Source organism: Clarias gariepinus, chromosome 16 (genome assembly GCF_024256425.1).
Source record: "Clarias gariepinus isolate MV-2021 ecotype Netherlands chromosome 16, CGAR_prim_01v2, whole genome shotgun sequence".
Lineage (NCBI taxonomy): Eukaryota > Metazoa > Chordata > Actinopteri > Siluriformes > Clariidae > Clarias > Clarias gariepinus.
In genome coordinates, this window is record NC_071115.1 from 12,614,950 (window position 1) to 12,630,009 (window position 15,060).

At 34.6% G+C, this 15,060-nt stretch overlaps 1 protein-coding gene across 2 annotated transcripts; it reads left to right on the forward strand.

Annotated features, from left to right (window-relative positions):
- The first annotated feature begins 291 nt into the window (after positions 1-291).
- baiap2l2a (BAR/IMD domain containing adaptor protein 2 like 2a) lies at positions 292-14,714 on the forward strand. Of its 2 annotated transcripts, none has more exons than XM_053514218.1 (14): positions 292-471; positions 1,379-1,454; positions 4,257-4,343; positions 6,448-6,509; positions 7,538-7,609; positions 7,702-7,782; positions 7,907-8,038; positions 9,812-9,904; positions 9,996-10,053; positions 10,165-10,372; positions 11,476-11,541; positions 11,619-11,769; positions 13,341-13,384; positions 13,483-14,714. In XM_053514218.1, exons 1-14 carry the CDS (start codon positions 418-420, stop codon positions 13,556-13,558), a joined length of 1,260 nt encoding a protein of 419 aa, XP_053370193.1. In that variant the 5' UTR covers positions 292-417; the 3' UTR covers positions 13,559-14,714. The 2 variants fall into 2 exon arrangements, with proteins under 2 accessions (XP_053370193.1, XP_053370194.1); XM_053514219.1 differs by having other exon boundaries at positions 13,344-13,384.
- Positions 14,715-15,060: the final 346 nt, after the last annotated feature.

The window sequence follows — 15,060 nt, forward strand, 5'->3', positions numbered from 1 at the left end:
TTTTTACATCATAAATACTGTACTTCAAGTAATGATAACCAGTTTCTCTGTCAGGCTTAATTCTACTGTTCTTAAATTTAAGTGGATCAGGATTAACACGTAGTAACAATGTTACTCAAAAAACGTAGAGAAGACGTGAACTGCATGAAGAGCATGAACTGGATGATCTGTCTGTTTCAGGTGGTTAAGTCCACGCCCATACCTTGTCTGTCCTCCTCTGTTAAATAATTCACAGCTCAGTGTCAATAACTGCCCACCTGCTTGATCTCTCTCTCTTGCCACACACACACAAAGAAACTGAGGGCACCAGTTAACAGACGACATTAAGACGGTGAACATCTCTTAGACCGAGTGGTTTTTCATTTGTTTAAAGAATATTATTTAATTGTTTGATTATCAGAATATCTAAGCTGCAAAATGTCAGGGCTCAACAGTGACCAGCTCCATCGCTCCACACTGGGAATATACACGGTGAGTCTGAAAACCTCATGCTGAAAAATCCGTTCAAAGTGCTACTTTAGTGTTAATGTGTAATGTGTTCAGTTATTTTTGTTCAATCTGAGGAATACCTTTTAACTGAATGAACAAAAACTACAAGAAAGGGTGCACTTTTAGAAATAAAGGGCATATTTATGTTGCAGATAAAAAATATGTAATTAATATGTAATGTAATATGTAATTAAATATGTATTAAATATGTAATTAAACTGTTATTACTATCACTTTTAGAAATAAAGGGTGTACTTTTCCTTGTTTCTGGTGTGAAACCTTTAGCTTTTTTCACCTTGAATATACGTATAGAATATTGTGCACATAAAAAATATGTAATTAAACTGTTATTACTTTTAAAGTTGAGCTTTAAACATACATACACACTAATTTTATCATTCAAGTTGGTAAATGTTTCTAATATATATGCATTTAGCATTCTGAGAAATATTCAAACAAGGCAACAAGGAAATGTCTAATTTAGTATGGGCCGCTACTGACCAAGTGTGTGATAATAAGAGTTTATTATTATTATTATTATTATTATTATTATTATTATTATTATTATTGTAATTACTATTAATGTATTTATTTAACTACTAACAAAAAATGTTACCGACATTAAGAGTATTGTGATTTAGTGACCGTAATGAATGACTAAAACAGAAGGATTGTGTGAGCATTTTTATTTTCGATATACAAAAGTGTCCATTGTAAAATTATCTACAGTATATTCTATATTTAAAATGTTTTATGCCCATAAAATCTGTACAGTGCAGGTCTGGGTGAAGTGAGTTGGCTACCTGTTTGTTGAACTGTATATGAATTGTTGCAACTGAAAACTCATTCATATATAGAGCAAATAGAACTGTCTCTCTCTGTCTCTTAGACCCTAATGGACCAGTTCAATCCCAGCCTGCAGAGGCTAGCGGCACTTGGTAATAACTACATTCAGGCTTTCCAAGGTAATGAACTTGCTTTGACTGAGTGCTATATGAAAGCTGGGAGTATTGAGTAAAGTGGAAGGTGTGTGAGCGGGAAAGAAAGAGAAGAAGCTGAACTTTGGCTTAACAGTTCAAAAGTAGCCACTGTAACATGTGTTAACAGTTCACTAATATGACTAACAACAAGTAATAAAGATGCTTTGATTTACAGTACTGCGCAGAAGTCTTAAATCATTCCTCATTTCTTTATATTTTGCTTCCAAGAGCCAGACTTGGCACAGGTGCAGATGATAACAGATCATCAGGCCAGTAATTATTGAACTGGTGATGCTGAATGCTGAGTGGTTGGAACAGAGGAGAGGGGAAATGAGGTTGCTGCTGAGGTTGTTAAAAAAAACAACCAATTTTTTAAATTGGATCTTTAGTCACTTTAAAGCCTATTGCTTTGCCGAATATCTACTTCCATTTCTTATTTAATCTGCATAATTTAATTTAAGATAAAGAAATGAGGGGTGACTAAAGACTAGGGTTTACTGAGGAACAGCAACATAAATTACATAATGGTTAAATTAATCTGAACAAATAATGAACGTTTGTAAATAATGACATTTTTAAAGAACAGCATTTATTAATAACATTAAAGCCACAGTTTGAATAGAATCGTAATAAACGTGGTTGCAATTGCTAATTGAAAAAGTCCAACCCCCCAAAAACTGTTACAAATTATAAAATCAATTTTTTAAAATAAAAAGCTAGTTAAAGAAATAAAAAAATGATAATATTTAAATATCGTTAAAACTGTTTTTTTTTTTTTTTTTGAAATTTTCATATTATTTTCATAATATGATTTCAAGAAATATTTTCATATTTTCATATTTTGTAAAATTTTATGAAACAACAAATATATAACTGTGGATTATATGTGAACCTAATTTTTACATTTTAAATGTAAATTTGTGCATATTTTAAAAAACACTCTAGTTCTGATCACTCTGATCACTAAGTTCAGGTGATATTTTTATTACCAATTGTTTGAAAAAGAGCAATTAACCTGACTGAATGATTGTACTGTATTATCAGCAAAAAATTACATAAAAAAATTGTATGAGTTGAAATATGTGTCTTCATTAAAATACCTCTTTTATTTTAAATAAAACAAGCAATGTCTGGATTGCATTCAAATCGTGCAGTATGTTAACTGCACAATTATCATTTATACACTACCCTTTCTCATGACTTCATTTTGTAAGTTTTACTGCTAAACAAGATAAATCCGTTTTGGCAGTTTTAAGAAAAACATTTTGTTTTGTTTTTTGCAAATGATGCAAAAAGTATTACTAACTGATAGAGATTATTTTGTGCATGTTTTCTTTGAGTCACAAGGGAGTTAAAATCACAAATAAATAAATACAGTACTGGGATAGGTTACTGTCTAAAAAACAATTGATCAAAATATTCAACCAAATGTATCAATATGCTTTGCCTTAATTAATCATTGGAACAATTATGTAAAACTATTGTTCTGGGGTTATAGCTAAGTGTTACAGCATTTACAGCATTTGCTTGCAGCTCGATACCTCTGGTTCAAATCTGGGTGCCCGCTGTCAACTTTCTTTCACATCTGAATAACACTCTGCTTTGTTAATACAATCATGCAAATAAAAAAAGATATGGCTTAAAAAACAATCAAAACTATAACAATAAGTTCTGAAAACATCCATAAATATTTAATGCATTAATTACCTGGGGCAGTACTGACTCAAAAGGTTAAGGCTCAGTTTTACTGATTGGTCCCCAGCAATGCCAGTCTGTAGAGCCCTTGAGCAAGGCTCTTAACCATGTGTGCCAGTGGTCATGTAAACTGGCTAAATCTGTAAAAAAATCATTTTACTTTGCTGTAAGGTACATGTGACAAATAATTGAATCTTCATTATTTTCTTTTTAATGGAAAAATATTATCCAAAATAGTTGTAGGCATGTCAGTCTAATTGCTGTTTTATTTTGCTATAAATCCCACTCTCACAGTTTGGCAAAACTGATAAATCCGCTTGGAGATGTGTTTGTGATAATATAAATATGCAATTTAGTATTAACAATATCATAATATGAGTTGTATTTTAAAATATATTTATCAAACTCGTTCTTCTGTTGTGTTTTAGTGTCATACTGACAGTAATCTAGAATAAGATTGAAAAAGGGTTGCATTTTTTGCACACAAAACATTTTTGCTAACAAAGTTTCTGAAAGTCATGAGAAACATTAAAAAAAGAGCAAAAAGTTTATAGATTAAAATGAGTCATCAGCACCTCTACTATTTCGGTAGCTGATGGCAGAACTTTCTATCAGTTTCTATCAGTCCATGAGTGCTGGCAAAACTTCAATGGAACTAAGAGACAGTAAACAACTTTTTTTCCTGGCTTCAACATTCTCCAAAAATACAATGAGCGCTTTATTTAATTAACAGCAATGACAACTTTGTATGATAATTTTGCTTGATGACAAATAAAAAAAGTGATAATTTGTCTGTTTTCCCTCTTTCTTTTTTTTTTTTTTACTGTATTTCTTTTGCTATAAAATTTGGCTGTTCATTGTGGCATAAAAATATGTATGCTTAAAGCTTGTGAAAGTATATTGCTTTTTAGGAAAGGGAAGAAATGGTTATAGACAACATTTTGTGCTTAAGGGAAAAAATTGTGAGAAGGGGAAGTCTGAAAATAGCATTTGTCATGTCATGCAATAAAACACCTTAGGTAGTAATTTTTTTCTTGTAGGTTATGTTTAAGTTTATATGCTAATAGTGCACTTTGTATGTTTGTACTGTAGCTCTAGCTGAAACCAGCGAAACCTACTTTAGTGCTCTTGGTAAGATGGGTGAACAGGCCCTGCAGACCATGTCATCCCATTTACTAGGTAAGTTATCAGTATTGTTTTCTTTCCATGTTGCTAAGCAATGCTGTACACAGTAAAGTATTTTACATAATGAAGTGAACTGGTGTCCACATTGGACAGCTGCCACACTGTAATCTTCCTAAAGCCTAATTGACTGACCTAGTGGACTGGGTGGGGACTGGTGCTTGTTTGAGGTATTAGTTGTCAAAACCCAAAAGGCCACTGAGCTTTTAGGGTGCGTTTTCTCACTGCACACGATTTCTCCCCCTCCCTAATCCCCTCTATATGGAATAAGATCACTGTTAAGTGATAATATTCGTGCGTAATCCATAGTATGGAATAAAATCACTGTCAAAAATATTCGTGCGTAAAAAAAGATTTGTGTGTAATTCTGTCTTTTGTCTGTGTCAGAGTCGTATATTTCAGAGTTTTATTGTAACAAACACACAAAATCTTGTATCTGTAAGCTGTCATGCCGTAGATTTTGGAATCCAACTAAGACAAAAGACAGAATTACACATAACAAGAATTACCTTGTTATGTGTAGCTTATTAAACTTGGCTGCTGTGCTGAAACTATTGAACGTGAAACCTCACACTGCATCAATGTTTTAACATGTTTAACATGTTTTGCTTGCAGTGTGTTTATACTGTATTTTTGAAAATAAAGGTATACTGTAAAATCTATGATGTGTGGATGATTTGGAATAGAGACAGAATACTGGTTAGAGTGCAAAATGGTTTATTAAAAATTATTTAAGTAAAATATAATTCAAGCAAGTGTTGTAACAGAAAAATTTACACATTAAAATGTTTCGAAAAGTGAGATTTCATCTAGGCAACAAGAGTCTCCTGCTCTTGCACGTCAGGTCTCGCCTCTTTCTTCTGTTGTTAGCTGGTCTTGTGCTACTGTCAGAGGTCTCAGCCTGTGTCTCCTTCAGTACCTGTCTGCAAGAAAGTATTAAAGTAAGAGATTAGCTGAAGGTTGCCACCATAACAGCTTGTACAAATATAATTCTTCCAACATCCAAATTTTGTCAGAGCAATCACAGATAACCTGAAATTGTGTGTAAAGCTTATGTGGATCATCAGCATCTTAATTTTCATAAATGTCTCTTAGATGTGCTGGAGTTTATATATAAAATGAGTAAGTACCTGTAACTCTAATAGCTAAATAAGCACAACACTTAAGTTTATCACATTTTACTCTTTTGGCAGAGAATTTTTCTAAAACCTTAAAATAAGCAGACATGAGTAATTAATTTTGTTGTGAGCTAATATGAAAGGATCATCCTGTACATCTTATTATATGCATTTAAAATGTCACCACAAGATCCACAGACAATACCAGGAAATGTCGTGATAATATGAGACTCTCTTTATCAGCGTCAATAAATTTAGTATTTAATATTAACTTACTGCTCGCTCGCAGGCTCTCTGCTGGACCAGGCTCCACGCTGTTCGGTTCGGATGATAAAGGTAGATGGTGTTGTGGGACAGTGGGGTTCTGATTCGATCTTACTGGATGTTTTTTTATCATATTGTTTATCTTTTCCACACTTCAGTATTGCACGCACACTGTGCTACTCGAGCTGCAGTTTGTTTAACTCTGCATTCTGCTGCTACAAGTGTGCTCAGAAACGGTTCCCGAACCCCAGTGAGAAAACGCCCTTAAATAGCACATGCAAACACTCTACTGAGCTTTGAGTCTTTATTGTTGCTATTAGCTTTGTGGCTTTCACACATACTGATAGAGAGCACATTTTATTATTTACTTGGCACCATTTTCTAAATCTTTCCTCCTATATGGGGAAACACACAGATAGAGAGATAGATAGATAGAGAGAGAAACGAGACACAAGTGTATGTGTGTACATTTCAGTGTTGTGCTATCAGGTAATGGAGGTGATTCTACAATCATAAATTATAAATAATATCTAACCAACAGCTGTGACCTCACAGTCACAGCTGTTGGTTAGATATAAAGTCTCACCACACCAGAGATAAATGCCCGTACACACACACACACACACACACACACACACACACACACACACACTAATATTAATTTCTAATACTATAATATTATTAATTTGTGTATGAATGTGCAATGTTTGCATTGATAGGTGACATACTAATACAGATTTCTGAGAGTCAGAGAAGACTTACCAGTGAACTGTCAGGTGTGGTAAGTTTCTTTCTTTTACAGTTACTAAACTGGGTTAAAACACTGGGTACTTCATTAAGTTTATCTCTAAAGTGTACATTGGGGGTGGGGGGGGGGGGGGGTGTTGGGGGGATGAGGGGGGTGGAATAGACAAAAAGCATCCATAAATCAATCCATCAAGAATTCCAAAAATGGAAGGTTCCACTCTTGTCACTGAAGCAAAAAAAAAAAAAAAAATAGGCGGTTTCACATACATTTTAATAGGAGAGGCATACCAAAACAATATCCTTCCAAAAAGTGCAGGTAAATAGCATAAAATAATTTAGTTTATATAAAAGCACCAAATTAAAATTGCTTGCTGATCACAATTAATAGAGAAAGCCAACCACTTTATAATTGTTTATAACAGTTAGTAATATTAATTTATCATTATGATATGAGGTGGCATGGTGGTGTAGTGGTTAGAGGTAGAGTGGTAGAGGGTTTGATTCCTGCCATGGGTTTGTGTGTGTGTGTGTGTGTGTGTGTGTGTGTGCGCGTGGAGTGCACATGCAGGTTGTGCTGTGTGTCTGGTTGTCTCTGTGTGCTGGGTGGGTTTCCTCTGGGTAATCCAGTTTCCTCCTGCAGTCCAAATACATGCAAATTAGGTTCAGTGTGTGTGAATGTGCCCTACGCCTCTTGCCTAAGAGAATAGGTGGGAGTGTACTGTCTGGTTTTGATTATTTGGGCGCGGTTACATCTGCCTGTAAATTAAGCCAACACAGTTCTTCTTTTTTTTTAAATCATAACTGCTTTGTATATTTAATTTACATTTCATATTTTGTTTGATTTGTGCAAAAAAGGTCAGAATAAAAAGGTAGAAGTACTATACTAAACCATACCCGTCTGTAAATAGTAACAACGATGATTTATAATTTTACTCATTTCAATCATTTTATATTTACTTTTCAAATATACTTCCTTAATTGTAATTTAGACCGTACAGTAATTCATACTGATTTTGTCACAATATATTGTCTCAGTGTGGTATTGTGTCACTTGTATTTTAGTTTCACTGGTTCCATAACGAAGTCCTTCATGAAATGGAAAACAACAGCAGACTGGATAAAAACTACATATTTGTCAGTAACAGTTCTTAACAGCATTAAAATCTATTAAAAAAACATTTAAACAATATGTGTAACTTACTTATGATGCCATATCGTTTCCACAGGACAGTAAGAGGTGCTATGAGATGGAGGTGAGGAACCAGGCAATGGTTCTGGAGAGACAGCTTAGGAGAGGGGGTTCACAGGTGAGACGGTATGTTGGTTTGTGAGGCAGTCAGGTACAAGCAGAGGAGATGTGATAAGGCTGGTGTTGGCATATAAGTGTGAGAAGAAAGATGATAATAATACCAATAATGTGGGTGTGTGTAGGATGCTAATGGATATGTGCAGTTCCTGAGGGAAAGCCATAGAGAGGCCCTGAAAGAACAAGAGAGAAGATATCGTTTTTTGGCTGAGAAACACTGCGGACTCACTCAGTCCATTGTGTATCTCATGAACAAGGTAAAACTTTTTTGACTTTGTGAGCAATATATCTCGATCAAGGGATTTTACACAGTATTTCCCGAGTATCATGTAGAAAACTCTGATAAAGTTTTTTTTAAATCTAATTAAGTTTTCTCTAAATAAACAGTTGAAGTTTATTGGGAAGTTTTACGAATTAATGTCCTACATTGCTATAAAACATTGTTTAACATAAATTTGTCTCAAAAATGACATTTCGTGGGTCTGGCAATTTCGGTATCTTTGATCAGGGATAGATAAAATACTGAAAAGTATTCTTAATTGAAAGAATGGATTATTTAATAGATTATTTTAAAAATGAAAACATCCATCCAACTGAAAGAAAAAAAAATGCTTTTTTTAAATGTGCTCATATTTTTTTAAATGTTTTAAATTTTTCATTCTTAAATCAACCATGCAATTTTTCCACAAAAAATATTAATAATATCAGTCATTGTAGTTTTGCCAATCATGAGCACACCAAGTCTTTGTTATAAGCTAGTAGATGACTAGCCAAATATGTTCGCTACTGGAATTGATTTCAGTTTAAGCTGCTATTTGCACAGCAACAAATTAGCCATGTCAGCAAAACTTACCTCAGGCTACTCAGGCAATATCACTCCCAAAGTTGTCTTTTGTTTTGAATATTAGCCCGGATGCCAAACCTATGACTGAAGCCATGCTGATATTCAGCACAACAGAATGACCACAAGTGTGATATTGCTTTTATACAACAATTCTACAAATGTCATTTATTATCAACAGTTTATGATTTGTTTGTTAATTTAACCAGTTATCCTTTAATGACTGGCAGAATTAGTGTTTACCTGTCAACCTACAATTAGTGGCCGACAGTTAGTGTAATTAACATGGATAAAAGTACTGTGGTTGACCGTGGTATTGAGGTGGTGGACTGTCCTGAGGAACCTATCAAAATGTTTTTTTTTTCATTTAAGAATATCAACTAATTTCTGGGTCCTGGTTTTAAATCTCAAATAACATTAAATGGAAAGCTATGGTGTACAATTCCTGGATCAGGGGTTAGAAAGGGATTTGGGATTCAGCCTCGTGTTAGAAGCTTGTTAGTTTGTAGTTTGTGTTAGCCATAAACCAAAAACACAAATGGTTAAGAGGCAATTCCGAACAAGTTAGAAGAGTTATTTAAGATAACATAATGTTATGAGATGCGTTTTCTTGCAAAAAGTGCTTATGTGACTAGTTTTAAATGTGAGTTTTGGCAGGCAGTTGCTCTCCCCTCTTTCAAATACTGAGAACCAAACTGACTTACTTTCAATGCTGGTAACTGTCAGTTAGTGTAATTAATGATTGTTAGATTGATAACATACATAGTTAAACGTGCTAGTGCTTTTATGATCTATATCAGCACTTGTGCAATTAAGATTACTCGATCGAAACTATCTGTTGTGTAATGTTTACTATTCTATAGATCTCATTACTGTACATAAGAATATAATAATGAAAGATTTAAAATTGTCACAATTCATGATATTTGTTTCTACAATGATAAACTTCATTTGAAGCACCCTGGAATGACTGGATGAGCACACTGAGCCCATTCATTTACTGTGTAACATACAGTCATTGGTTGCATGACAGGAGAGAAGAAAAGGAATTCATGGCTGGTAATGAGTACTTTGAAAGTCCACTTAAGTATGGTGTTTGAGTATGGTAATGAAGAACCGCTGCCACTTCTACCTTTTAATCTCTCAACGTTTATCTGAGCAAAAGGGCAGAACTGTGTTTATCCTTTAGACAGGGAACACCCTGAAGCAGAAAGCAGAAGGTTGGAGAGAGCAAGTGAATCAGTCAAGGGGGTCACGTCCAGGCAGACAGGAAGACATGATGGTAAGAAGCTTTAAAAAATTTTATCAGTCTAAATTTCATATATTTAAATGGACAGATGTTGCTCATGTTGTTGCTTTGCTCATTTTTTCAGGCTGAGGATCAAAGTCAATTTTGGGCAGAACAGCCCCTAGGCAGAGTGCCTTCTAGAGGTGAGAGTTCGGAGCACAAGCAAAAATAATAATAATAATAAAAAAAACCAGTGTTTAACATTACTTACTAATAATGCCTTAATTCCTGTCTGTCTGCTCCTCCCTTTTTAGGGCCATCCCCCCAACCGACTCGATCCCGCTCCAACTCACTTGGAGAAACTCGTGGACCAGGTGGCAGTAGGATGATGCGAGCATTAGTTCCACACCCCCCCTCTTCGAATTCCACCCTATTGCCATTCTCTAAAGGAGAAACCATTACAGTACTTGTGCCAGAGCCTCGAAATGGCTGGCTGTACGGTTGTTCTGAGAGTTCAGCACGGTGAGGAGAGATGATTTAACTGAAAAAATATTCAAATGTTAAATATTTACCTACAACATCATGTCACCAAATGTCTTTATTCATATTTTTTCAAATTAAAGAATACCATCTATTTTTACTTAAAAACTCAGCCATAACACTAAAAATATTATCATTTAAACCTCTTGTGCCATTGGGGCAGATCTGACTCCTTACAGCATGGCTTTGAAGAGCCTCTAGTGATGTGTTGTGTTGGCTGTTGCCAGCACAGTTGCAGGGCATCCTTTGGGTGCTGTCAGTTGCAGGGTTGGATTCTCTGTGGCTCAGACTTGTTTGTCTCACACATTGGGCTCTTTGCTGCTGGGCCCTGTGTGTGGCACGCTGTGGTGTTCTGGGTATTCTGGTGTCTTACTTTCAAAAAAGCATTGGCTTTTTTGCTAATTTGTGCTGCATTGGCTTTTCTGTGGGATTAGATCAATCTGGCCTTTGGTCCCCATGTGCATAGGTAAGCCTTGGGTTCCCATAATCCTGTCACAGCTTTGCTGGTGTATTATTGGAAACCAGTGTTGCTCAGGTCACCTGTTAGTGAACGTAATGTTATATAATGTAATAAACCAATATAACATAAGGGTTGGTCATTGTTAAAACAGCTATAAACAGTCAGTCCCTCAACAAAAAAAAAAGGAAATAAAAGAAAAAAAATCATCTTGTGTAGTTATTAAGAAACAGAACAGTACTAAAACCCATAACAGAAATCGTCAAATGTTACAGATTTAAATCTCATCACTGGAAAATGCTGACTCTTCCATAAATTTAATAGACATTGCTTTAAAGAAAGCTTCACCATATAAATAATGGTACTTATGATTATCATGAATGATTGAAAGATTATAATTATAATATTTTTTTTATATAGATTTGTGAATCTGTGCATTTTGAGTTATAGAGAATAATAGAAAAAATGTAGCAAGCTGTTACAGAAAATTAATCAACACTTTCTGATTAATCAGAAAAAAAACTTCCACAATGTTGTGGTATACTGATTAGCAAGGTAAAATTTACATGCTATAGCAATAGGTTACTGTATGTGTGATGCAATTATGCTTGTGTATGTTTATTTTTAGACAAGGCTGGTTCCCAGCTGCATATATCGGTCCAATGGAGGACACATCTTGGCTGCCTGACCACGGGTGAGCCAATATCTCACTTGCAAATAACACAGACATTGTCATTTTTTTTTGTTCCTGACTTTTGACTTCTCTTTCAGCACTGGCTCACTTAGAAGCAGTAGTAGCATGGACAACCTTCTTGACCAACCATCTGGCAACAGAACAAATGCACCTCCGCCTCCTCCACCACCTCCTTCAAGCAAATCGAGCGGCTCGCGTTCAGTCACACCCACTTCTTTTGAGAATAAAGTAAGTGTAAGTGGGCAAAGTCACGATCTAGTGAAGGGTAAAAACTAAAGATGCTGCTAAATAAATGATTTCTAAGCATCCATGAAAATGTAATGTAAGCAGTTTACTGTCACAGATGCTACTAAAATGCAGTGGGAAGATTTACCCTTATAAAAAGGATCGCCAGAAACATCATCAGTGCTATTATCACAATTACACACAACTACTGTTCTATCTGTATTGTTACCATTTATTAAATGTAATTAAAATGTATACAGACAAAATATATCATAACATCAATAGTTATGATAATTTTTTTCGGTCATGGATTAGATAATTTTTCAGATCAAAAAAAAAAAAGTATGAGACAAATATAATTTTACTGTCCACTTGTAAAATTTAAAGTACTAAATCTCATTTGTTAAAATTAAAGTACAATATGAGGCATGATGATTCTTTTTTTTTTTTTGATTATAGGGACACGTTAGGGTACTTTATACATTTTATATAGATTTTTATAGAACTTACAATTTTCTTTTGACCAATAATGAAGAAAAGAAAAAATATAGATACATTTTATTATGTTGTTAATGAAAACTAGACTAAATTTTATTGAAACAAAATAGGCACCCATGAAAAAACCTATGGGCAACAGTAGAAGTTCAAGTAAAAATAATATTTGGCCTGTGTTTTGTTAGAGTGGACTGGTTTTTAAGCACTGAATAAGGGAATTTTGCTGGTGTGATCTGGCAAACCTAGTGGGGACACAAAGTGGGGGCACTAGAAGGTGTTTATTATGTAAAATCCACTAAGGAATCGCCCCAATTCTAACATCATACCATCATATTAATTAATCTCTTAGACAGGTAAATAGTTCAACTTTGCAATTATTCTGTCTAATTTATGTGCTGCATGTAAAGAGTTCAAACCTTTTAGCCAATTTTTTTGTTTCTATCCCACAAGCTAAGCTCAACAGGAAATACAGGACAGATTCGCCCCAAATGTATAAAAATTTGCAAAGAAGTAGTGTTCTTTCCATCATCTTAAAATTCATTTTACTTAGCACACTGGTATGTTACTCGTCGATGTGGTGTGTTGAGTGCCGATTACTAAGTCTCAGTTTACTGCTTTGGCCAGCAGAGGCACTGTGGCAAAGTTCTCTTCTCCATGATGCCTCAGCCATCGTTCTGGTGGATGCAGGGGGGCAGCTCCAGCTGCTGAGGGTCTGTTCGTGTGTGTGTGTGTGTGTGTGTGTGTGTGTGTGCGCGCGCACGTGCTGTAGTGTGTATGTTGTCCTTGCATGGTGTGTGTTTCATCTGGTGCTAATGCTGGTCTTGTAATTACAGAGGAAGGTCATGTTGTTTCCTTCTTGTTACTAAATATGCATTTGTGTGTGCATGAAAAGCTGTGACACACAAGGTATAGGCATAAGATGGCTAATGTAAAACATAATCACAATTTTGCTTTAGGAAAATATCTATCTATTTAAACAATTAATCTGTTAGCCATCTCACAAACTGATCAGCAAAAGGAAACATTTCTTTGAACAAACATATTATATGTAAATGTCTAATGTTTTAATCTTTCTCCAGCAGAAACAAGATAAACATGGGGCTCGACCAGAACTTTTCCCAAGGTACAAATAAAATGGAAGAAAGTTTTTATCACAACATTTATGTTTGTACAAAAATCTGTTAACGTAATTCCTCAACTTTTCTATGTTTCATTTTTCAGAGGTACAAATCCATTTGCGACAGTGAAGCTGAAACCCACCACAACCAATGACAGATCAGCGCCACGTGTATTCTAACATATTTAACCAGTAAGAACTGACAGACACATAAACCGTCTTCATCAGAGTGCACCACTTAATAAATCAGTGCTATGCATTCTGTAGACTGAACAGCTGTAACTGAGTGCCTCGGATGTTGCTTGCTCATATTTCATCTGCAGAAGGTCTTTTGCTAGGAAAATGACATTTTTCTCTCAAAAGTCATGAGACCAGAGTTTTTTCTACCTTAGGTTATGAGCTGTAAATCCTTGCCCTAGTAAGAGAGAAGGAATGACATGATGAAAGCTGAGATGAGGCTTAGATGCTATTAGGGAACTTGTGTTTTTGTCCATTGAATGTATTTCACGGGGAATGTAAAAAAAAAAAAAAATAGCTTGTTTGGATTTTCACTTAAAATGGCACATTTTTTTATTGTGATATTTATATCTGATTTTAAGTAAGAAATGTTTAATTGCAAAATGAAACCTATAACCACCCCCACCCACAACCCCCACATCAATTTATTCTTTCTGCCACATCAGGGAGGTGAGATTACCATCTGGGCAAAACAGTGGCTTCCCTGAATTAACTAAATGCGTTTGATTGATTTTTGAAAAATGTTAAAGCCAAGAAAAAGGATATTTACTGTGTTTTACAGCCAATGCATTCACCCCAGGAGTCATGGACTCAAATGATAAGGTGCTATCATCAATTACGAAAATAAACTGAAACTAGAGAAGGGGCCTGATGATGCTGATGATTTATTGGAAATGTAATTTTTAAAATGGCCTTTAATCTTTTTTAACCTCATGGTCTTAAATGATTTATGTCATTAAAAACAGGTGTGTAAAACAAACCTCAGAACCCATATAACCCTTTCCTTGTTTCAATTTACTGTCAGTTTGACTCACAACAAACAATGCAATCAAAAAATTTCATTTAACACTCAATCAACAAATTATTGATATAAAATTGCATATTTACACTTGACTGATTTATTAATTTTAACAAGTCTGTGGAAGGTGGATTTATAGCATATTGCGAAAAAAAAATATTGATCAAAACTATTTTGACATAATATTTTGGCATCTGTTCCTTCTATCACCTTGGTGACTGAAAGAAAACATGCACGAAATATTTTTTATACGTTTTGTTTTGCAGTGAAATTTCTTTTCTGTAAATATATTATTATTATTATTATAAAACATTACTGATTTTCCATTGGGACACTTTAGCCTGAACTTATTTCAAAAGATCAGGGATGTATCACTTCTCCATTTTATATCCTATTTGTGTATATACAATACACCAGTGTGTAAATACTTTATGTTTAGTAGTGATGGCAAGTGTATAGTAGAGTAGTAGAGTAGTGATTTCCTATGATAAAAATTTATTACCAGGGATTCCTAAATTGGATGAATAAGCTACATTACCCAAGAATAATAATGAATAAATTGAAAAAATATTGTTTGTTTTGATTGCTGTTTTTAATGCAAGAACTGTGAAGGCATAGTGTAATCATAGCTAACTGTGTTCCAACA